Here is a 24,635-nt window from a genome sequence, read left to right as displayed (position 1 = left end):
AAGCACAAACCAATCAGACTGCGAGTAGAGTCTGCATTTTCAAATCTCACCGTTTTCACTCATCCACACTGCAAAAGAAGAGTACACGGCTCTGGTGTCAGCGTCTTCGGGTGTTAAAAACGCTGCCCGGAGGATAGTGTGGAGAAAAGGTGAACACAGAAATGAAAATCTGCCTTTTTTAAAACGAACCCACCCGTAGTGGCGTGGTCGCAGCCTTAGCCTTTCTTCTTCTTACTGGTGTCGATGCTGAGCTCGGATCTCGCTCGCCATCCCTCATCTCATGGGCTCCTCTGCTGTCTTCATTGCTGCTTTCAATTTTGAACATGGCACAGTTGGAACGGGGTTATTTTAATACTTGTTAAAACGGATAATTTTTGTCTTTAAAATATTGGCTCATGTATTTCAATAAAAAAATGTATCACATGCAAAAAAAAAATCAAAGATAATAGGTTCATAGGATCAAACCTTTCAAAAATACACCTGTTCAGAATGAAGCTCATGACTGGTGATAAGAGATCATCTGCTTTAATCCAACACCTTGTGTTTAGGGGAGACTTTTTATACAAACCCGGGTGTTCGCCTTGTCCTGGCAAATCTCAGTTTAGTAATGCCAACATCTCAGGTCAAAGCTAAGGAACAGTCCAAGAAAAAACATAACCGGTGAGGGGGGCATTAAAAAATAAAGGGAGTTGGGCCACTTAAAAATAAATTACTCGTCTGTTGGACTTCTGGGATACCCAAAATAATGCCAGCAACGTCTAATAATTTAGGCAGATAGAAAATAATCCTTCATAATACACCACAAAGAAGTGGGAAGCAAACTTTCCCAGAGCCCACAGTTAACACTAACGAAAAGGATGTCGGTCAGTATGAAGTCAGTGGGCCAGCATCGAACCTCTCATATCATATGTCAAATGAATCCTCTTGGATGGCATTATCACGTCCATTCACTCTTTGTCTGTTTATTAAATATAAATTCCTTCTCGAAAGTCCAGCCGCAGCGCCCAGATGCCTCCAGTTAAGTTACGCCCGCTTGCTCCGTTCGGCTGACAGGTACCCGGGGGCGTGTCCAACAGGGGGCGTGTCTAAAAGTCACGCCCCTTAGTGCTTAATGAACGCGCCTGCCGTGTTCGGCTCAGAACCGCCGGAATTAACCAACGTTACCGGATTGTGCGGAGAAACCGAAGCTATGGCACCCGCCAAGAAGTCGACCTTGCCACCCAGTTACTTTGAAGGCTTCATCGAAAAGGTTAGTCAAAGAGCGACTTAGACAAAGTGAAAATAAAATGAGTGACAGTCTGGCGACCTCGCGAACAAAAGCTGTACCGACCAAAGTCAAAAAAAAAAAAGAGTGCTAGATATTTTAGAAGGGGACAGCGATTGCCGTATGGTAAACCGAAACAAGAATTAATCGGAATTATTAGCTGGAAGGTTTTACGTAGCGCAGAAGTGCACTTGAGCAGTGGGGGGAACGGTCGGTCTACTAAAATCAATCAATAAAAGGAAACATTAAGTGTATGACAAACAGAAATAATAAGAATACACACCAGAGAGGTTTGATATGCTGACGTCAAACTTTAGAATGAGAACCTTATTAACATTGAAATAATAATAATCTGTACTACACAATAGAAGACAATAGGAGAACAACCTCGTCAAAGTTAAGCGGAGCTGAAATGTCAAACGATAAAGAAAACAATACACAGGAAATTCACTTTAGGTGGACTTTTGTTTATTCTGGGGGAATTTTCACAACTATAAAATAAAAATGTACTATTGTAATATAATGCGATATGCTTACATATCATATATCTTATATATATATATCATTTAGGTGTAAACATGTGAATATACTGTGTATTGTATGTATTTACTGAAGGCATGCTTTTATTATTAGGTAGACGCCTTTATCCAAGGTGAATTATAACTTTTGGTTCATTTATTTTCTTTTTCCAAATGGGGCACTGGCATGTGAAGTGACTTGCTCAGGGTCACAGAGTGTCAGTTGCAGGATTTGAACCCACAACCTCAGAGTTTGAGCCATTAGTCTTTAACCACTATGCCGCACTACCTGGCAATAATAATAATAATACTAATAATAATAAGGACAGCATGATGGCACAGTGGGTAGCGCTGCTGCTGCCTTGCAGTAAGGAGACCTGGGTTCGCCTCCCGGGTCCTCCGTGCGTGGGGTTTGCATGTTCTCCCTGTGTCTGCGTGGGTTTCCTCCCACAGTTCAAAGACATGCAGGTTAGGCGCACTGGCGATCCTAAATTGTCCCTAATGTGTGTTTGGTGTGTGTGTGTGCGTGTGTGTGTGTGTGTGTGTGTGTGTGTGTGTGTGTGTGTGCGTGTGTGTGTGTGCCCTGCTCACAGTAAGGAGACACAGGTTTGTGTCCCGAGTCCTCCAGGCATAGAGCTTGTGTGTTCTCCCCGTGTCTGTGTGGGTTTCCTCCTACCACTCAAAGACATGCGGGTTGGGTGAAGTGGTGACGCTAAATTGGCCTTAATGGGAGTTCGGCGTGTGTGTTTGTGTTTGCCCTGCGACTGACTGGTGCCTTGTCCAGGGTTTGTTCCTGCTTTGTACCCTATGCTAGGTGGGATGGGCTCCAGCACCCCCCTGTGAGCTGAGCTCGGTCTGGATCAAGCCGGTTAGGAAGTGACATGACCACCATGTGACCAGCCAGGTCGTGTGATTCCTTGAGGATCTAACAGGGTGCCAGTGATGGGAGACTGAACCTGCATGCTTTTGCTTTACATCCCCAACACCCAAGCCATCAGGCCGCACTGCCTGTGTCATCTTTATTTTAAATTACATTTTACTGGTTGAATCCTGCCTTGTGCCCTGTGTTGGCTGGGATTGGCTCCAGCGGACCCCTGTGACCCTGTATTCGGATTCAGCGGGTTAGAAAATGGATGGATGGATGGATGGTTGATTCTAATACAATTATCCATCTATCTATCTATCTATCTATCTATCATGTAATGCCTTTCCTATCTATCTATCTAATCCTGCCTACTAGACAAAAATCTATCATATAGTGCCTTTCATATCTATCCATTATATTGATTTTTATAGTCAAATCAAATTTTATGTGTCGTAAGTTGTTCATACAGTACAGTATGTAGTGAAATGCTTAGTTTCTAAACACCAAGGACAATATCAATACACATATACTTTATAAATAGCAATAAAAATCATTATGTTAAATGACTGCAGTAGTACGCATTATGATAAAATGGCAGAAATATGTAATAAATAAGCAACAAATACATAAACAACTTAAGAGAACTAACAATAGGGCTTCACGATTATTCTGTTTATTTGATCCTCTTGTCAAGCTGCCTCTGCCTCTCTCATCTTAATGGCTGTTCCCAACACATCTGCCTATCGCCGGTGGTGGTGATTTTACAGTAATGTCACTCTGCTTATTTGAGAATTTCGTAAGCACCTTGTGTCTGCCTGTGCTGTTAACAGTGCAACGTTCAATAAAGATGGAGCTCCACAGCCGGAGTACTAACAGGTTAAGGGGTCGTGTGTGTGTGTGTGTGTGTTTGTGTGTGTGTTATATTGCCTTTCATAGTGAAGACCTCTATGTGCTTTACAGATACACCACAAAGCACGTCAGGTTAATACAACGCGGCTGAGCAAACCCATGCAGTTGCTAACAGTCCAAAGCCTTAACCACTAAGCACTAAAATGGATTCTTTTTTAAAGCAGCATAATGTTGTGTTTGGGATGATGTTTTTAACACAATAGTCAAGACAAAAAAAAAAAAAAAGAAAGAAAAGAGCTCTAATAGGAGGGCAGTGCCGAATTCTGAAGACTGAACGCCGACAGCAAAAGGGTGTCGCTCATATTTACAGCGAGGAGGCCCCAGAGGTGAAGGCTCAGCCTCCTCCAGGGGCGACTTTCAAGAAGACGGTCATCTTGAGACTCTGCTGCATGGTGTGACGTGAAGCATTAATATGTCCTTCAGAGACTAAATCACTGAGCATTCTAACTACCTAAAGTGGGGTTGTAAAATCAGCTTTAACTTGAGTTGGTAGCCATCAAGCCTGGAGTTACTTATTCTCACTTCGGACTTATGGTTCCGACGCTTACTGCGGGTTTCTGAATTAAAGCACTGAGGTGTGTAGCTCCTCTCAGCATGAACGTCTGAACCAGCACTTCTGTATTAAATGCATTGAGAAGCCGCCTCGTTTTTACTGCAATTCATAAAAGAAGAATGCAGGTAATAGGGAGTGCAAAGCTAATGGAGTGCTCAGTGTCACAGATAAAGTCTGAATTATATGTTGGTCTAAGCTCAGAAAAGATCAACACAGACGAGCCAGCTTTCTGATTGAGAGCTCCACGTCAAAACGAGGGATACAGCAAATAAGTTAGGAATTAGGATGGAAATAAAAGAGATAAAATAGGTATGTGTGTCAATATAGGACAGCTAGATAGAAATGAAAGGCACTATATGATAGATAGATAGAGTGAAAGGCACTATATGATAGATAGATAGAGTGAAAGGCACTATATAATAGATAGATAGATCATAGAAATGAAAGGCACTATTTGATAGAGTGAAAGGCACTATATAATAGATAGACAGAGTGAAAGGCACTATATAATAGATAGAATATGAAAGGCACTATATGATAAATGGATAGGAAAGGCAGCATATAATAGATAGATTGGAAAGCTGTATTACAGCAGATAAATAATTAGATACCTAAGGCACAGTAAAAATATAGATAAATAAGTATTAAAGGCACTATATCAGAGAGAAATGGATTGACTAATTAGAAATCTGCAGTATAACTAATAGATAACTAGACATGTAAGGCACAATAAATAGATAGATAGATGTGAAAGGCACTATATAATTAATAGACAGATAGGAAAGTTGTAGTACAGCAGATAAATAACTAGATTCTTAAGGCACAATAGAAATATAGATAGACAAGTATGAAAGGTACTATATTAGAGATAAAAAGAACTGACTGATGGGAAAGTTGAAATATAACAGAAAGGTAATTAGACATATAGGGCATTATAGATGGATGGATGGAAGGGAAGGCTTTGAAATATAAATAGGAAAACTATTGTCGAGTGGACATATTGACAAGGTGTTCTATAAAACAGATCAGAAAGGTACTATAGTTGTGAATGCTATCATACAATAGATGGATAGGAAAACCACAGTATTTAGATAACTAAACAGACACTACATTAGACAGATGAAACAGATACAGAAGCAGTGTAAGTTAAAGGGGCGTCCCAAACACAGTCTCAAGTTAAATGAAAGTTATTTTGGTTCATCACAATACCTTGACAGGCTTCTTCAGTCTGTCCACACAGTAGAATTCTGTGACTTTCCGTCTCCTTCCACTCCTCAGTCCTCTTCCTCTCAACTCAGGGAGACTCCCAGATGCAGATGTGGTGGCCTCTGGATCCAGGAGCACTTCAGGGGCAGGTGGAAGCCCCCCAAAGTAGGGATTAACATTCATCTGCAGCTTCATCCTTGCTGCCCGCCCAAGTACCCCAACCAGGCTGCCCATCAGGACTGCAGCTCCCAATATGCCCTGTGGGTGTAGAAATGGGAGTTCTGCCAGAGGGGTCCTGTCACCCTGTGTATAGGGGGGATACATGGCCTCAGGAAGCAGGCTCTCTCTGTCTTTTTGTTACAGCCTTCCGACTGGCAAAGGTGCCAGCAACCAACCCAGCCTGTCCATCCACATCCTTCCATTTTGGCCGGCTTGACTCCATCCCAGAGACTCTGAATATCACGCTGCACTGAAGCTGAGGCAGGCGGTGTGGCACAGTGGTTAAGAGTCGGGCTGCCAGTCCATCTATTATATCTACACTAGATATGAAAGGCACTGTATTAAATAGAACAATACAGTAAAGGCACTATATAATAGGAGTACATAAAACACACTGTTGTCATTTCTGGTACAAGAATTCAGGTGGGGCCAAGAAGAATGGTCTGGGGATTGGCATCAGACCTGTGATATCCTCTGACACGGCCATCATCTGACAAAACAGAGCCCTGGAGATTTCAAATCTACGTAAAGTGAGAGCATTGCAACCACCCACCCGCTGTTCAGGAACATCTACTGGCTATGAGTTGCCGTAGTTGAAAAAGCAACAGTTTAGGTTTAGAATCGAATGGCTTTGAGGTGTAGAAGGCCAAGCCACAATAACACGGACAGAACACGCAGATGGTACACAGGGCACGATTCAAACCGCCCTTTCGTTTTTTCAAAGAAGACTACAAGCAGTTAGTTGTGTCTGCAATTCCTCGGGTTTTGTCGCTGGCTGCCGTTGTCCCTCAGGGTCACAAGTGCCGCTGCCATGGCTGCCCTCCTCTTCGGCTCGCTCTCAGATGTGTTTGTTTACTCTGAGCACAGGCACCACAGGGAGTTTCCCAGAGCTGGTGGCCGTCACTCTGTGCCTGTAACTTCTCCTCTTTACGTAATGTCTGCCTGGGAGCACAAGGGGCTGCGCAGTGGGCATCACTCTCAAGTATCGGGCCCATCCATTTAATGGTCAGTTGGTCCACCATTTGCCCTCTGGTCATTAACTCAACCCGGGGTGGTACAGTGGTGGTGAGTAAAGGGGGCTCTGGGTGCTCCCGGTGTGGAGTTTGCATGTTCTCCCAGTATCCATGTGCCTTTCCTCCCAATGTGCAAAGACATGCATATCTGGTGAACTGCCAGTCCTAAATTGTCCCTGTTTGCCCAGTGATGGCCTCACACCCTATGCCAGCTGGGACAGCCTCCAGTCCCCAACCCCCAAACGTCTGGATTAAGCAGGTTATAAAATGACATGAAATGTCGGAAGTGTGGCACAGCGATGCTGGTCCAGGACCACACCAATACGTCCGGAAGTTGATACTGGGGGGGCATCTACTCTGAATATCACACTGCACTGGTGTGGCACACTGGTTAAGGCTTTCAGACTGTGGGTTCAAATCCCACTGCTGACACAAGTCACTTGACCTCTGTGTGCTCAAGCCGCCTTGGATGAAGGTGTCCACTAAATAAGTAAATGATAACAATGCCGCCCCCCCCCCAGAGATTTAACTGGTGGGCCACCAAAGTATGACCACCAATTTACTGTCCTGTCCTCCAGGCTGTCCCTGACAGGAAGGGATGCAGCATTACATTACTAAAAAGACCCCGGGCTGAAGCTGAGCAGAAGTGATGGCTGACGGGACCTACAGACATCTGACCCGAGATTACTGCTCTGAATGTCACTGCTGGGGGGGGTGAAGCTAAGAACAGGGTCCCAGCATGCCAGGGGGGTGACTGTCTTCCCAGCTGAGCAAGTACCACAAGTGATCTCTGGTCAGAGATCAGGCTGGTATATGACAATGGGAAACAGCAAAAAAGACATGCCCACTTGCCATGCCAACTGTCCACTCAATGGGTATCTATAAAATATAGTAGGTTTTTGCCCACTGAATGCACCCACAGAAATTAGCTGCAAGTGCAAAGAATTAATACAGCTGTGCCCATCCTCACTGGCTGGCAGTTGTTGACTGCCATGCAGAGGTCTCAATGGATGTCTGCCCCATTTGCTTAGGGCGTCCATTTTAATCTTAAGACAAAGAAGAGCTAATAAAGCTGTGCCAGTATGCCAGGTGACGCCACTAATTCATTCCTATCTTTCTCAGTCTACTAGCCAGTACTGGGCACGTTGAGGTGCAGACCGGGCTGATCCATCCATAGCAGTCAATGAGGTGCCAAGCGTCGTCTTAACAGGCATTCCCGTGGTGGGTACTACGGGCTCCAGCCATACATTGGAGGTGCCAGCACAGAATAATGACCTGGCATTCTGGACGACTGCAGCTTGTCTGACACAACCAGAGGGACCACATGGCTACCTGCTGTAGACGAGAAACAATAGGGGACATCTGTCAGCTGTAATGGAGCAGGGGGTGGGGTGCTGGAGGGATTATGAAAGGATTGTATGCCCCCCCATCTGTTTGGTCGTCTCAGGGACAAATCAATGAAACAAAGGGCACAGCGACTGGGGTAATTTCCCCGGTTTGTCTATTTATTTTTTTTCCTTCCCACTCAGCAGTTGTTTTGCCCCTACACTGGCAGTGGCGCAGGCTGGCACAGACTGGCACCTGCTGCGCTTTCTCGCAAGGAAGTTGTGAAGAGCAGAAACCAAAGTGCACACAGTCGGGTCAGACTGGTTTTTCTTTTTGTTTCTTTCTTTCTTTCTGATAACAAAGCGGAGCTCAGCCTGCTGGCTCTCTCGACGTCACACGTGGAGTCTTAACTGGTTGCTCCACATGCCGGAAAGGACGGCAGCCCTCCATCCTCGGCTCTCTTGCCTCACGTGACCCCTTTGTTGACCCTAATCCCCAACTTTAATGGTGTTCTTAACCCCATTTTCGACAGCTCTGATACTGTTAACCATCTGCTGTTCAGCCTCCATTTATTTTACTAGAGAGGAGAGGAGAGCAGAGGAGAGGCTGGGAGCATGTGCCGATTTTTTTTTTAGGGTGTTGTCACACCCACCACATGGACCCCCTTTTCTTATTATTCTGTAGACCCTCGTCCTCTCACATCGCCGATTCTTTAATCTTTCCATACGCGTTGGTCTTTTGTCAGATCTCATCTCCCCATCTTGTTGGCTCCCCCAGCTCTTGATGTTTAGTTAGTGCAATGGCTACTCCGACCCCTTCTGTCACTGATCTCCTCGGCTTTTTGTCACCTTGTGGTCAGGAAGCCTCATGTGACTCTGTTAACCCACCTGGACTCCCTGGCATGACTTTCTTAATTAACATCTGACTGCAGAGTAATGGTGTGTGCTACCAAACCAGTTTTTGAAAATGGAACTATACCAGCTACCTCTGAGGCTACTGGGGCGGAGCTCCTTCACGCCGCTTCCGGTTGAGAGTACGCTGTGCGCGTTTTGGCTGCCGCTGCTCACCGGCGTCGTCGTTTTTGATTTGTTTTATTTTTTTCCCTACACCTTCTTCTGATTTGACTGCTCTTACTGAATTTAACTTTTCTATATGAATGCCACTGGCGATTGCCTACATTACGTAGATCACCCCTGCTTCAGTCCTGCACGGGCCCTCTTCCTTCTCTCCCGTTACTGCTTTCGTGGCGAGTATGAATCTGCGCATTGCTTCGTTTGCAGTCGCCGGTCTGAACTGCAAATGTGCAGCCTGCCCGCTGTGCTTTGCCTTTTCTAGCTGGTTTTGCAGTGAGATTTGAGTTGGCTAACGTGTGTAGCTGGAGTGTTGTGTGGCATTCTGCTCGCTCTCGGCGATGTCCACCAGTGTCTGGATAATCATAGCCCGTTCTGTCTCTGGCTTGGAGTTGCTTCATGAGGCAATTTTTTTTATAGTAGCAAACTAAAAAACTCCAAGCCTCCGTGCTTGGCGTCATAATATGCATATTCCTGTGTTCTCAAACTCCGAGGGGGGCGCTACTCCTGCTGTGTATATTATCCGTGTTGCCAAATCTTGGAATGAGGTCCTATTTATATTCTCTGTATTTCTGTGTTCCCTAAACTGCAGCTGGGGGACTTGGGGATGCATCTCCTTATAATATGTGGTCACATATGTGCGAATAGGAGTAAGCGGAGTGGACCAAGCCAAGGTAATTACCCACCAGGCCGGGGGGTGGCAGGGTGCACTAATCCCACTTCTGTTATCTCTGCCTACCAGACGCCCCACCAATGACCTCACTTCCAGTCCTGGCGCCCAGACTAGTGTCGCTTCCGGTTTCTGGCTCTTGAGGACGTCACGTCCGTCTTTTGGCCTATAAAGCCGCCATCTTTTCCAGTCAAGTCGACTCAGGACTCGAAACGAGGCACACGACTGCCTTATACAAAGCCATTTGCAGCCAAGGACAATATATGGGTGGTTGCCCCAAACCTTTTTGTGTGTGTCGAGGCTGTTCTTTTCACGTATGCGTATATCAACTTCCTTAAAACATCAAGGGGGGGATGCACCTCCTTATAATATCCATATATCCGCATTGTGAAAACTCCAAGGTGGGGGTGACAATTCTTATAATGTGTGTACGTTACCCTACACACTCTGACCCCCAAAGGTCATGCAATATGACAACTTCCCCATTGGAATATAACAAAGTATATCAAATCAAATAAAAAAAATCTGTGTTCTTGAAACTGTTAGGGGGGATGCTTCTCCTTGTAGTATGTGTATATCTGTGTCATCGAAACTGAGAATGGGGGGCTGCTTATCCTTAAAATATGCGTATATCCGTGTTGTCGAAACTCCGAGGGGGAGCGCACCTCAATATCCACTTTCTCGAAACTGCGAAGGGGGACGTACCTCCTTAAAATATACTTATATCCACTTTCTCGAAAACTGCGAAGGGGGACGTACCTCTTTAAAATATGCATATATTCACGTTGTTGAAACTCTGAAGGGGAGTGCACCTCATTATAATATGCTCATATCTGTGTCGTCGAAACTCTGAGGGGGGACGCACCTCATTATAATATGCTTATATCCACTTTCTCGAAACTGCGAAGGGGGACGTACCTCCTTAAAGTATACATATATTCACACTGTCGAAACTCCGAAGGGGGACGCTCCTCCTTATATTTGTATATCAGCGCGCTTGAAACTTGATTAAGAAATTATACACCTTGGACAGCCCCTGGTGGATCCGGTGGTTACTGTGGTTGTCTCTAACCCCAGTCGAGTAAAGTGTGGCAGAACGTGTGTATTGCGGGATGGGGAGACAAAGCAGCTAGCAGCCAGGGGAGGGACGGGGGGTGACAGGGGGGCTTGGGGTTATCAGTAATTAGCTTTGGTATCATTTTGTTACCCGTACTAAGGTGTGAAAGCTTTTCTCTGTACCAAAGTGACAATTGTAGTATTGGTCCCACGATACTCCCGAGTCTCCACTGACTTTATTCGCTCAAGATTGTCCAGATTTTGTGACCTCTAACTCCAGTATCTCATTTGACTCCCCCCCCCCAACCCAAATCCTTTACTTTCCAAGTTCTTTTAACCCACAGCTGCCCTGCCTCTTTTGACTTTAAGCCTGGACTCTCCAATATGATGTCGTCGTTGGCCTATAAATCCCCGGTCAGAGTTTGACTTTGTTAATGAACGGCTCCCCACATCCTATCTACCACATTAACCGAGGGCTCTCCAAGTTCTTTCAAGTCATCTAAACCCGGTGGCACATTCCACAACTTCAAGCCGGACGGGATGTCAAACTTGACAACTGGAATTGCTGAGCTCATCGTCTGATCACACCACTGCAAAACTGCAGGGCATGGCAGCTCAGTCAACTGCATGATGGCTTTCCAGCACAGCTGGACATTTCAAAGGGTCACACGCTCTCCCATTTTCCTGACATATTGTGCTGCCAACAGAGCTGGTGGCCATGCAGAGGTTTTGCGGGTATAGAGAGTCGAGCCTTTTTTCATTCTGTTTAAGTACATGAAACACGCACAGTCCAAAACATCGTGCTCATTACTCCTCATAACTACTTTTCTTGTTTTAGACTCCTGGTCGATTGCTCACTGGTTCAACTCTCCCACACCACCAAATTATGACTTCAAACAAAGTTTGATTTTGTCAGGGCAAGTCACGCACTGGTTGGACTGAGTGGCTGAAGGTGTTAGACTACACTAATGGTGGACACCTCTAACTTAGTAAGGCTATCAAAATGAAGTATGTGGCTTAATGTAACCCATGACTTTCTATACGCTTTCGACTTTCTTACAATTCCTCAGCCTCAAATGACTCCGATTTCCACACCTACAAAAAAGACCATGTCACGTCTGAGGACTCTTTCAATGATTTTCAGTCAGAGTTTTCATTTATCTTTGTGAATTGGAGGCAGTCGGTGGTGCACTCCTGTGAGGCAGTCGTGTAATGTGAGATACCCAGCAACTCAGTCCCACTAGTCCATGACTCCACGACAAAATCAAATGGGTTGTAGTGGCCACAAACGACGAGTGCTCATCCAGAAGTAGCGATGAGGAATAAGAAAGGAAATGTACTCGGTACTCAAATGTGGCACTCGGTGCCACGGCCCACCTGGCAAGTTGTTTGCCTGCCTGTGGTAAAGTCATCCCTGATGGAGGATCACAGGAATCATGGGAAAAAGGGGTCCTTTCATCGGATTGGCTGGCCGAGCAACGTTTCAGCCGTGGACTGGCCAAATGGGGAGGCAGCTTGATGGATGAGGTCTCCAGGACTCTAAAAATATCCAAATCTTATTAAGTGATATCATCTGCTGTTAAATTCTGCTCCGTACTTCTAAAATTTGTATTATTATGCTGTATTGAGGATTTGTTCTGTTCTGTGTATTGTATTGTATTGACCCTCTTTCTTTTGACACCCACTGCACGCCCAACCTACCTGGAAAGGGGTCTCTCTTTGAACTGCCTTTCCCAAGGTTTCTTCCATTTTTCCCTACAAGGTTTTTTTTTGGGAGTTTTCTCAGAGAGTCAAGGCTGGGGGGCTGTCAAGAGGCAGGGTCTGTTAAAGCCCATTGCGGCACTTCCTGTGTGATTTTGGGCTAGACAAAAATAAACTGTATTGTATTGTATTGTAAATGCAGGACCTTTGGTCCTTACAAAGAGAAGCTCGTCTGTTTGAATGTGCTGTGTTTTCTGTATCACAACAGAATGGAATAAAGGAAAAAACAAAGCGAAGAGATTGTAATGTGCCTGTCAACCAACTGTACAGCACCAGTTCTGTCAGGCAGTACGTCATATTGGCTGTCGGAGAAAGGGGTGAGCGGCACTGTGTGCTGGAAAGTCGTCACACGGTCTCAGAATTTAACATGCTCAGTGATTTCCCGTCATGTGAAAACAAGATCAGCAACTGCAGTCGGCTTTAGCTGACTGTGTGATCAAAATTGTACATTTTGAAAGTATGCCAGGCTCGCGTCAACCAATAGCATGCTGCCCGACAGAGCCAGCACCCGGGTAAAGTCTTTACAGATATGGCGAGTTTAGCCGCAAACTCTGCCCCTTTTTGTTGTTGTATGTGAAACACGAGACATCAGATACATAAGCCTCTCTTTTGTTTGCAGTCCAGACCACCCGCGCTCCACATTCCTCCAGGCTGCATTCTACTTCAGGCCAAGTGCTGCACGCAACACACACACACACACGGGCACACACGCACGCACATACGGGCACACACGCACACCTATGGGCACACACACACACCTACGGGCACACACACACACCTACCCACACCTATCTGCCCCTACGACTTAAGACAAAGTTTGATTTTGGTGGGACGAGATGAACTGAGTTGCTGAGGATGCCAGACTACATGAATGCTAGTCACAGAAGTGCGCTGCTACTGCATCCAACTCACTAGGACTACTTATAATGTCAGGTTATATAGCGCCTTGATGTGTGGAGTACAAGTCACAGGAGGTTCTGCTCAAGCTTTATAACACACCGGTGAGGCCTCATCTGGAGTCCTGGGTGCAGTTTTGGTCTCCAGGCTACAAAAAGGACATAACAGCACTTGAGAAGGTCCAGAGAAGAGCAACAGGGCTGAGTCCAGGGCTACAGGGGATGAGTTAGGAGGAAAGATTAAAAGAGCTGAGCCTTTACAAAGATTAAGAGGAGATCTGTATGAAGATAGATGGCTTTGAAAATTGGAAATGCTTTTCAAATGGTAGTGTTTAAGGCTCCTCCATTTTGTGCAGCACACTTTATTAGAGATGTGCCATCAAAGTGGAGCATACAATATTATTTATCTTGACTTTTAGAAAGCATTCGATAAGGTCCCATATGATAGTTGGGCATCATACTAGAAGAGAGGTGGGAGTTCAGGGTGTGGTGTGCAGAATTGGCTCAGACACAGGAAGCAGAGGGTGATGGAGTGAGGAACCAAATCAGAACTGGGTGATGTTAAGAGTGGTGACCAGCAGGGGGCAGTGCAGGGGCCGCTGCTGTTTTTAATAAATATAAGTGACTTGGATAGGAAAATAAATAACAAGCTGGTTAAGCTTTCAGATGATCCCAAGCTCGATGGATTGGCAGATAATCGAGAATCCATTGAATCATCAGGCTTGGGCAGATTTGTGATTGATGAAATTTAATGTCAGTAAATGTACAGTATTATACATAGGAAATAAAAATATGAGGTGTGAATACACAATGGGCGGTCAGAAAATCGAGAGTACATCTTATGAGAAGGACTTAGGAGTTGTGGTGGACGCCAAGCTATCGACTGCCACACACTGTTCAGAATTCATTAAGAAGGCTAACAGGCTGTCAGGTTATATAGCGCCTACAAGTCACAGGAGGTTCTGCTCAACCTTTATAACACACTGGTGAGGCCTCATATGGAGTCCTGTGTGCAGTTTGGGTCTCCGGGCTACAAAAATGACATAACAGCACAAGAAAAAGGTCCAGAGAAGAGCGACAGGGTTGAGTCCACGGATATAGGGGATGAGTTATGAGGAAAGATTAAAAGAGCTGAGCCTTTTCAGTTGAAGCCAATGGAGAATAAGAGAAGACATGAATGAAGTGTTTAAAATTATGAAAGGAATTAGTCCAGTGGATCGAGACGGAGACTTTAAAATGAGTTCAAGAACACGGAGACACAGTTGGAAACTTGTTAAGGGTAAATTTCACACAAACATTAGGAAGTTTTTCTTCACACAGAGAGCCACAGACACTTGGAATAAGTGACCAAGTAGTGTGGCAGACAATAGGACCTTAGGGATCTTCAGAAGTTGACTTGATGTTATTTTGGAGTAATTACGTGGACTGGACTGGCAGCCTCTGTTGGGCTGAATGGCCTGTTTTCATCTACTGTAAGTCTTTCTAATGTTGTAATATCTCAATGAAAATTTCCTGGAGGAATAAAGTGTAGCACATTTCTACAACATGAATCCACCAAGTGACAATTTGTTTCATGAATGATACACACACGGTATGTGGCAGACAGGAGGATTTTAGGGGCCTTCAAAACTTGACTTCAGTGGATAGGACTGGCAGGTTTTGTTGGGCTGAATGGCCTGTTCACATCCAGATTGTTTTAATGTTCTAATTGAATGAAAATCACTGGAAAAAGTCATGTAATGTGCCCGCGTCTTAACTCATGACTTCCTAACCGCGACTTTGATTCCTATCTCCATTAACTTGTGACTAATGGTTAAATGACGACTTCTCAACCTCTTTTGACTTTCTTTGGACCTTCAGACCCAGCTTGACTTTTCACTTCCCGTCTTCCACAAACTTGACTAACTTAGGACTCCGCAGATCGTGTTGACCATGCCTGCCATTTGTGGTCCTGATCTTCTCTAGCCTCCTTAAACCTTGATGACCACTGCCTCTTGAATGTCGTTATTGATTCCGAACTCTCTGGTGCCTTTCTGTAGCCTATATGGACTTGGCCGACTTTTGGTTTTGCACTCATTTCTCTGGTGGCTTTGTCTTTTGTTCCATCTGAGCTCTCGTAATTTGGGTAGCCCCTGATACCCCACTAATGCTATTTAGTTGATTTGTCGACGCTCACTTTTGTGATTGACTCTTTTCCCTCCAGTTCTTTTCTGTTGCCCTTGAGCTCTCTAGGCTTTGTTCACTTTGTCGTCCCAGATGTCAGAGCTCTGGTCCAACGCGTCTTGTACTTTTACAGTCTCCAAAGCACATGTCAGCTCAAAGCTCCGCAGGCTGCTCCTTGCACACTTACATTTCTGACTTCATGTCTCGTGTGTTTACGTCTCAGTGTCCCCGCCAGCTTTGGCTTTAATCTTGACAGAGCGACAGACAGTCACTGAGCTGACTTGGTTGATTTGCGGCTCCTTAACAGATGAACGGCCTCCTTGTCAAGGCCACAGATCAGTAAGTGCTTGGGTGCGGCTCAGGCTTTGACAGTCTTGACGTGATTGTCTGTGTTTTATGATTATCACTACTTCCCCATACCAAAGTCAGATTAATCAGGTTCCAGGCAGTGATTGCTGTGCTTTATTAAGATACTTATTTGTGTTTTTCTCCTTATAGCATGATGATATACCAATGTGACAGGTCATTGTTTCAGGTAAGGAATGCCATCTAAGCAGATTCTTGCCTTTTGGCTCTCCATCCAGGAATTGACAACTTTTCAAAAGTTCATACTTTTAGGTTCAGCACTTTTATGGTTTGCTTTTGAATCTTCTTATCCTGTAAAGAACTTCCCTATGGCCCATAATCTCTTCTGTATCCACGTGTATCCATTATCTGTGTTATTACACAGCCAAGGTCAACTTCTACCATAGTCCTGGAATTCCCTGCCCTACTCTTGACGTGACCTAATATCCACTCTGGGAGATTTCCAATATTTGCCTCAAGGATGTCCAGTGGAAGTCTCTCTCATTTTTTTTTTTGAGATTCTGCCTGTTAGTCACAAACCTGAACATCGCTGCCCCACTCTAATATTCATTCTGGGTAGACAACTAATCGTTATCCCCTTCAGGATTTAAAGGAGCAACTCTAAAGGCATGTTCACACCCAGTTTGTTTGGTGTGGTTTTTTTCGAACTCTTGTGCAATCTCCCTAAAAGTCTGGTTTGTTTAGGTAGACGTGAACATGCCAGTCACACTTTGGTGTGGACCAAAACAGCTGTACTGAGATTCTTTGGAAAGGAAGGTCTCAGTGTGGTACAAAGAGAACCGTGATGCAGTGTTGGTGAGGCATGAATGTGATCTGACATCGGACAGATCTGACTACACTAAATACCGTGCCTTATGTTGCTGCCTCCATCTAACATCGTGTGGTCCTGAGAATCCTGAGTGCTCTCACTTTGATGTGGGCAGCAGTAGCTCAGTCGGTAGAGCGGGTGGTCCAGCAATCGGAGGGTCGCAGGTTCGATCCTGGCTCCCGGCATGAGAATGCAGCTGTTGTGTCCTTGGGCAAGACACTTAACCTACCTTGCCTGCTGGTGGTGGTCGGAAGGATTGGTGGCGCCAGTGTTCGGCAGCCTCACTTCTGTCAGTGTGCCCCAGGGCAGCTGTGGCTACATAGTAGCTTATCATCACCAGCGTATGAATGTGTGTGTGAATGGGTGAATGACTGTTGTGTTGTAAAGCGCCTAGGGGGGTTCTTGAACTCTAGTTAGGCGCTATATCAAATACAGGCCATTTACCATTTACCATGTTCTGTGACTTGTCACGTTCGTATTACTGTGTTACCGAGTTGTGTTACCATTAGCTAATTACCAGTACCGTCTTGGCCTTAGTTACGATTAGAATTTTCAGTTCCCAAATGTGTGAAGGGAGGGCCTATGAGAAGGCTGTCGACTTCCTCCCCAGTGCACTTGTATCCAGAATTAACGCTCAACTAAGTTAACGCAATGCGGCTTATGTCTTGGGCAGTAAAAAAATTGACCCAGCTAGCTTGACTGCCCGTGCTATCCGATGTAGAACTGCCGAAATTCAGGCATGAAGCTGCCACAGTACGAGAGTCTACCAAATGTCGAGAGTATGCAAGCTCTTTATTATTTGATGAGATTCAAAATCTACCTGACCTCCGATTGCGTTCACGTACGCCATCCTGGACAGTAGGCCCAGCTTTGACTAGCAAGGGGTTCTGTTTGGACAAGAAGTGGAAACAAATTTGGACTGCAGCAAATACCGTTAATGCCCACCTCATCAATGATCTGTCTGCCCGAGTGCCTGGGTTTGAGTTAAAATGAGGCAAATGGGTACTACTGAGTAGAATTAGAACAGACCAAGGAAGGTGAGCTTACCTGAAGCACAAATGGGGCATCGTGTGACTGTGGAGCTGAGAGACGGACAATTCAGCACATATTACTGTAGACCAGGGGTGCCCAATGCGTCGATCGCGATCGACCGGTAGAAAAAAAAATTTTTGTAAACGTTAGTCTGTCATATATCCTCCCTATGGCATACAAGGCGGCCAGTCTGAGATCTCTTCTGTTCTAACACACTGGTCATCCCGCACGCACGATCAAATGCGTGAGCTTCTGCAAAACTCCGGCTATCTAAGTGATCTAGTTAGCCTTCTAATTTATATCGACTAAAGAAGGGATTGAAAAAAAAATGTTTGGGGAGGGTATGGGCTGGATGTGGAATTGGAAGAGGATGTTTTTTCTCACAATGTCACAATCGAAGTGCGTTTGTCTGATCTGTCAATCTAACATTGCTCTTCCAAAGAAGGAAAACGTGGAAAGGCACTTTCGAACTGTTCATAAAAACTACATTAGTCTCCATTTTAGCCTTTCGCCCGCTCTACCTGAGCATTTGTAACAACCGAAAAATGTTCTCCAGGGCCATATGTTTCTGAAAACACTGGCACATTGGCAGAGCAGTGTGGACGGGTGAAAACAAAGAGTTTTGACAACGCAGGCTGACTGCTTTTTAAAACGTCTCTGTACTGGCGCTGACGCGACTCCCGTTCTGTACACTCATGTATTACTCTCAGTAACAATTCCACTTCATCGTCACTGTTTTTGGATTCACCATCGCTGGTTTTTGTGTGTAAACACAAGCTTCAGATGAATCTATATAACTATATAATAGATAGATAGATAGATAGGAAAGGCACTATATAATAGATAATAGATAGGAAAGGCACTATATAATAGATAGATAGGAAAGGCACTATATAATAGATAGATAGGAAAGGCACTATATAATAGATAATAGATAGATAGGAAAGGCACTATATAATAGATAGATAATAGATAGATAGGAAAGGCACTATATAATAGATAGATAGGAAAGGCACTATATAATAGATAGGAAAGGCACTATATAATAGATAATAGATAGATAGGAAAGGCACTATATAATAGATAGATAGATAGATAGATAGGAAATCACTATATAATAGATAGATAATAGATAGGAAAGGCACTATATAATAGATAGATAGATAGATAGGAAAGGCACTATATAATAGATAGATAGGAAAGGCACTATATAATAGATAGGAAAGGCACTATATAATAGATAGATAGATAGGAAAGGCACTATATAATAGATAGATAGGAAAGGCACTATATAATAGATAGGAAAGGCACTATATAATAGATAATAGATAGATAGGAAATGCACTATATAATAGATAGATAGATAGATAGATAGGAAAGGCACTATATAATAGATAGATAGATAGATAGGAAAGGCACTATATAATAGATAGATAGGAAAGGCACTATATAATAGATAGGAAAGGCACTATATAATAGATAGATAGGAAAGGCACTATATAATAGATAGATAGATAGGAAAGGCACTATATAATAGATAGGAAAGGCACTATATAATAGATAATAGATAGATAGGAAAGGCACTATATAATAGATAGATAGATAGATAGGAAAGGCACTATATAATAGATAGATAGATAGGAAAGGCACTATATAATAGATAATAGATAGATAATGAAAGGCACTTAACACTTCCTCTTAAGGTTTCTGCTGATACATGTGTGCCCGGTGTAGGCGAGCAGCTATTTTATTATATATACATTTTCAAGTTCTTTACTGTTAGTAAACTTTAGATACTTTAAGTACTAGGGTGTTGTACCGTGTTAGCCATTATGAATGTAGAGAAAAGCCAAGCAAAATGCCACCTTTTATTGGCTAACTAAAAGATTACAATATGCAAGCTTTCGAGGCAACTCGGGCCCCTTCTTCAGGCAAGATGTAATCAAAGCTTGCATATTGTAATCTTTTTAGTTAGCCAATACAAGGTGGCATTTTGCTTGGCTTTTCTCTACAGAGATACTTTAGTAATCGATGCGAAACAGAGACACCATTTTTACATGAGACATAGTGGTGTGAACGTCATCTGTGTCACCAGCTGCCACAGCTTCTTTAATGTGCTCTCAGCCCTTATGGTGGTCCTCTTTTGTCATCCCTCCCTTTTTTTTGTAATTGTTTGGCCATTTTGAATTTTGGTTTATTAAGGTACTGACTTGTACCTTTGGGATTTTGTGTACTAAGTGTTTGGCTTTTTACTTAGCCTTAGTTGAGTGTGTTTTGGGGCGGCACGGTGGCGCAGTGGTAGCGCTGCTGCCTCGCAGTTAGGAGACCTGGGTTTGCATGTTCTCCCCGTGTCTGCGTGGGTTTCCTCCCACAGTCCAAAGACATGCAGGTTAGGTGGATTGGTGATTCTAAATTGGCCTTGTCGTGTGTGCTTGGTGTGTGTGTGTGTGTCCTGCGGTGGGTTGGCACCCTGCCCAGGATTGGTTCCTGCCTTGTGCCCTGTGTTGGCTGGGATTGGCTCCAGCAGACCCCCGTGACCCTGTGTTTGGATTCGGCGGGTTAGAAAATGGATGAGTGTGTTTTGCTTGTCTTTTGAAGAAACTATCTTTGTTCACTTCTTTGGCTCTTTAACTTCATAAATTAAATAGTAAAAGTTGTGTGTTGTAAGGTAAGCGGTTTTTGGCAGTTGAGGCCCTCACCGTTTTCTCTCACCCTTTCTCTATTCTGGCGCGGCCTGAGCGTCTCCATTCCACCCCAAGATTTCTGGCAGCCAGTTCATATTAAATACCATCGTATTTTATATTTTATTCAAGTCATATATTTTAAAACGGGAGGTGTTCCTTTACAATTTCTCTTCTGATCCGACAGTCCGTGTCAATCTAATTCCCAGATGGAGTCAGGACGGCCATCTCCTTCTCAGGAGGACTCTGGCCTGCTCTCCACCCTCCTGCGTTACTATTTGAGTTGTCTCTTATTAATTACTTCTCTTGGCAGGCATGGTAGTTTAACCTTATTCTAAATTCTGAAGAATCTCCTCCTACTTGGAAGTTTTTACGTCCAGACGGACATCTGCTTTTTTTTTCTCGTTTCCTTATTGACATAAAGAGGCACTTCCCTTTTGACTTCTCTCATTTTCGGGTTCTCATTTCCTTTTACCACATTAGTTTTGGAGAAACTGTCTTGTGACAATGACTTTAATCCACCATATGTCCTGGTAGACAGCCCACCTCAACTCCTACTATGGCTTAAAGGGCCCACCCACCATCAGACTTAAATTATACTGAACAACTACCACAAAATAAAATACTATTCCATACTCAAAGCAGTCCTGACCATTTTATTAAGCTTGTCATGATTTGGGGTTTTCCTATAATTTTATGTGCCTTTTCAGAGAGGTTTCCTGAAAGAAAAGACAAATAGCTAAGGATCTTTTGATTCACGGATTTCCAATAAGAATTTCGGTTGCTTCCATAAAATTTTATTTAAATGATAAATGACTATTGTTCTGTCTTTCCTGTGATGTCCTTTTCTTTTTGTGGGTGCTGCATTACTAGGGTAAGGACCTGCTAGCGAGTGGCTGTGACATCATGGGGTTGAGGGGCTATAAAAGCCACAATGAACACTTTCTATTCATCTGAGCTTGTGCATAAAAACAAAAGATTAGCGAGCGTTTATTTTGTTGGTTTTCTATGGCTGGTAAACTATTCCTGCTTGAAGTGTTTTCAACAATGGCCTAGGGTATTGATTTTGACTTAATGACGGTGATTAGTTGCTTGTCTTTTGGTTCACATCCCTTCTTGTGGTCCTTTGTTTAAAAATTCTCGGTCACCTTCATGGTGTCAGAATAAAAGGCAGAAAGCTCACCTTCTCGATCTTAACTTTCATTTATGTGTGTTAAGATTTGTCCTATTTCTCTGCCCTCTTTTCAAGTTTCTGTTTTCCCACACTACTGTGTTGTTGCCCCCTTTCTTCTTGTGTTTATATTTTTTCCCCAAGTTGCTTACTCTCGTCTTTGTGGCTTGGCAATAGCAATTAAAACAAATCGACAATTCTAACTCTCAGGTCTTCTTGTCAATTGGGAGCCCATATTCCTTATACTGTATAAGCGCTGCCTTAGGCCCGCTGCAGTGGCATCAACCTACTGTTGGGTCTTTCTACTCCCTGTCGCTCATTGTGGGCTGTTTTGGGTTATTTTGCCATCTTTGATGATTTAGTTACATTTTTTTGTCTTCTCTTTTACGACTTTGACTTTGTATTTCTTTCCTTTAGTAAAAACTGTCATACATTATTTGACACCCCTAATGTCCCGATTAGATTCACCTTTAGCTTGTAACCTTATTCTATTTGTTTTTTTTAGATAGGAAAGGCACTATATAATAGATAGATATATAATGAAAGGCACTATATAATAGATAGATAGATAATGAAAGGCACTATATAATAGATAGATAGATACATAGATAGGAAAGGCATATTATAATAGATAGGAAAGGCACTATATAATAGATAGATAGATAATGAAAGGCACTATATAATAGATAGATAGGAAAGGCACTATATAATAGATAGATACATAGATAGGAAAGTCATATTATAATAGATAGGTATTGCACTATATAATAGATAGATAGGAAAGGCACTATATAATAGATAGATAGATACATAGATAGGAAAGGCACTATATAATAGATAGATAATGAAAGGCACTATATAATAGATAATGAAAGGCACTATATAATAGATTAATAGATGATAGAAAGGCACTATATGATAGATAGATAGATAATGAAAGGCACTATATAATAGATTAATAGATGATAGAAAGGCACTATATGGGGTATGGTGAAGGAGCGTGTGGATAGCAGGGCAGTTTGTGATATCAATGACCTGAAGGACAGAATACGGACTGTGGTATCATTTATTCCGCACAAAATGCGTGTCCGGGATTTAAATGGTACTGTTGCTCCTTGGTTTTTGTGTGTCGAACAAGTTAAGACATGTCTGTAAATCATCTTGCACATATGAAGTACGTTTTGTGTATAAATTGTTTCCGCCATTCAAATGTTAACATCATTTTGACTCGCCCTGTATTTAGACTTTAAACTTGTGTGAACACTCTTGTGTACAGAACTCTGTGACTGCAACATGTTCTTTTTTGACAGACAGGAAAGTCATAATAGATAGATGGATGGATAGATAGATAGATAGATGAGAACTATATTATAGATAGATAAAAAGTAGCCAGGTCTTAGTCAGTTCATTAAGAGTTTCCGTTATTAATAAGAGAATATCAAATGTTACACTACTCTTGAAGAGTTATTTTTTCCTTTACGACTGTAATGTTGTTAGCGTGTTAATGGGTGTGCCATAATATGTTCACACTGATATGACCTTCCTGATTCCAAATTACGATAATCATCAAGCTGACTTATAAGGAATTCTTTCCATACGATCCACAATGTCTCGGTGATACCCTCTGGGGTGCGGACAGGACGGCCTCTCACTTGTTCTTCACAGCTCAATAGCTGTAGTACACAGTAGTACCCCACTTTTTCACCAACTGTGCATTTCACAGTCCCACTCACAATGGGACATTATTTTACAAACCCCTCGTGTGTCAGTACTGTATAGAGGAGCTTTTATGAACTTACAGAGCCATTATCAAAACGCGTGGTTTCCAATAAATTACAGCCTGTCTTCTCTTCAGCACACACACGCACACACGGAGAAGAACTAACACCTCCTGCCAGCTTCACGTGACTGTTTGTGTTTGCTCAGCTAGGGTGGGGCTCCTTAAACACGCTGTATTGAAAGCTGTACTTAACAGAGTAACATACCGAAGCCCTTTCAATGACACTTTTGCGGACCACTCTTTGAAAGCCACCGAACACTCTGACACACTCGCAGCCTTTCCTTTTGCTTCAGGCCCAGTCCCATTCACTCCTGAACTCCCAGGTTTCTTTTCACTCTTATCCTGTCTGTGCTATCCTGGCTTGTCACCACTCCTGAGTATCTGTCCTTCTCTCTGCAGGATGGCAAGACGGTGTGGACTTGTCTAAGAGGAAATACCCTGTACTTTTACGAGGACATCAAGAAACCCACAGTAAGTTGAGTATTCAGCTGAATTTAGTGGCCAGTTCATGAGGACGGGACACTTCTTTGCAAATGGCACCCTTGTCTGATCACAGATATCTACGTATGTTTGCCTTCACAGTACACTGAGAAACTGGAACTTGGGAACTTTGTGTCGCTCACCGAAAATCAAACCTTTGGCAAGAAAAATATGCCGCCAACCATGATGCTAAACCTGACAGACTGCAGTGTGAATCTGAAGGTGACTTCCCAATGTGGCAAGAGTTAATCACAACAGAGCCTGCTATGAACATTGGCTAAACTTCCATCATTCTTTCCTTGTCTTGCAGGCAACAAGTTTGGAGGCCCACAAGCAGTGGAAGGGATTCATCCTCTCTGTGGTGCAGGTAAACTTTATTGCTTATTCCCCGAACCCCCCAACTTGAGCAAACTTGGACTGACTGCTTTTGTAGGTTGTGGAAGCACCTCTTGATGCCAACATATCTGTCCGTGTGTGTATCATTCATGAAACAAATTGTCACTTGGTGGATTCATGTTGTAGAAATGTGCTACACTTTATTCCTCCAGGAAATTTTCATTGAGATACTACAACATTAGAAAGACTTACAGTAGATGAAAACAGGCCATTCAGCCCAACAGAGGCTGCCAGTCCAGTCCACGTAATTACTCCAAAATAACATCAAGTCAACTTCTGAAGATCCCTAAGGTCCTATTGTCTGCCACACTACTTGGTCACTTATTCCAAGTGTCTGTGGCTCTCTGTGTGAAGAAAAACTTCCTAATGTTTGTGTGAAATTTACCCTTAACAAGTTTCCAACTGTGTCTCCGTGTTCTCGAACTCATTTTA

At 43.5% G+C, this 24,635-nt stretch overlaps 1 protein-coding gene across 2 annotated transcripts in view; it reads left to right on the top strand.

Annotated features, from left to right (window-relative positions):
* The first annotated feature begins 1,119 nt into the window (after positions 1–1,119).
* The window catches only part of LOC120537779 (signal-transducing adaptor protein 1-like), a 39,352-nt gene continuing 15,836 nt past the window's right edge, over positions 1,120–24,635 (top strand). For both annotated transcript variants that reach the window (XM_039766971.1, XM_039766972.1), the window contains exons 1-4: positions 1,120–1,249; positions 23,727–23,798; positions 23,910–24,029; positions 24,118–24,174. In XM_039766971.1, coding sequence (XP_039622905.1) covers positions 1,190–1,249; positions 23,727–23,798; positions 23,910–24,029; positions 24,118–24,174 — 309 coding nt within the window. In that variant the 5' untranslated portion in view covers positions 1,120–1,189. The remainder of the gene's footprint in view (positions 1,250–23,726; positions 23,799–23,909; positions 24,030–24,117; positions 24,175–24,635) is intronic.

This window comes from Polypterus senegalus, chromosome 10 (assembly GCF_016835505.1).
Source record: "Polypterus senegalus isolate Bchr_013 chromosome 10, ASM1683550v1, whole genome shotgun sequence".
Taxonomy (NCBI): Eukaryota; Metazoa; Chordata; class Cladistia; order Polypteriformes; family Polypteridae; genus Polypterus; species Polypterus senegalus.
The sequence above is the reverse complement of the archived record's forward strand: the minus strand, read 5'-3'. Positions and strand labels throughout refer to the sequence as shown.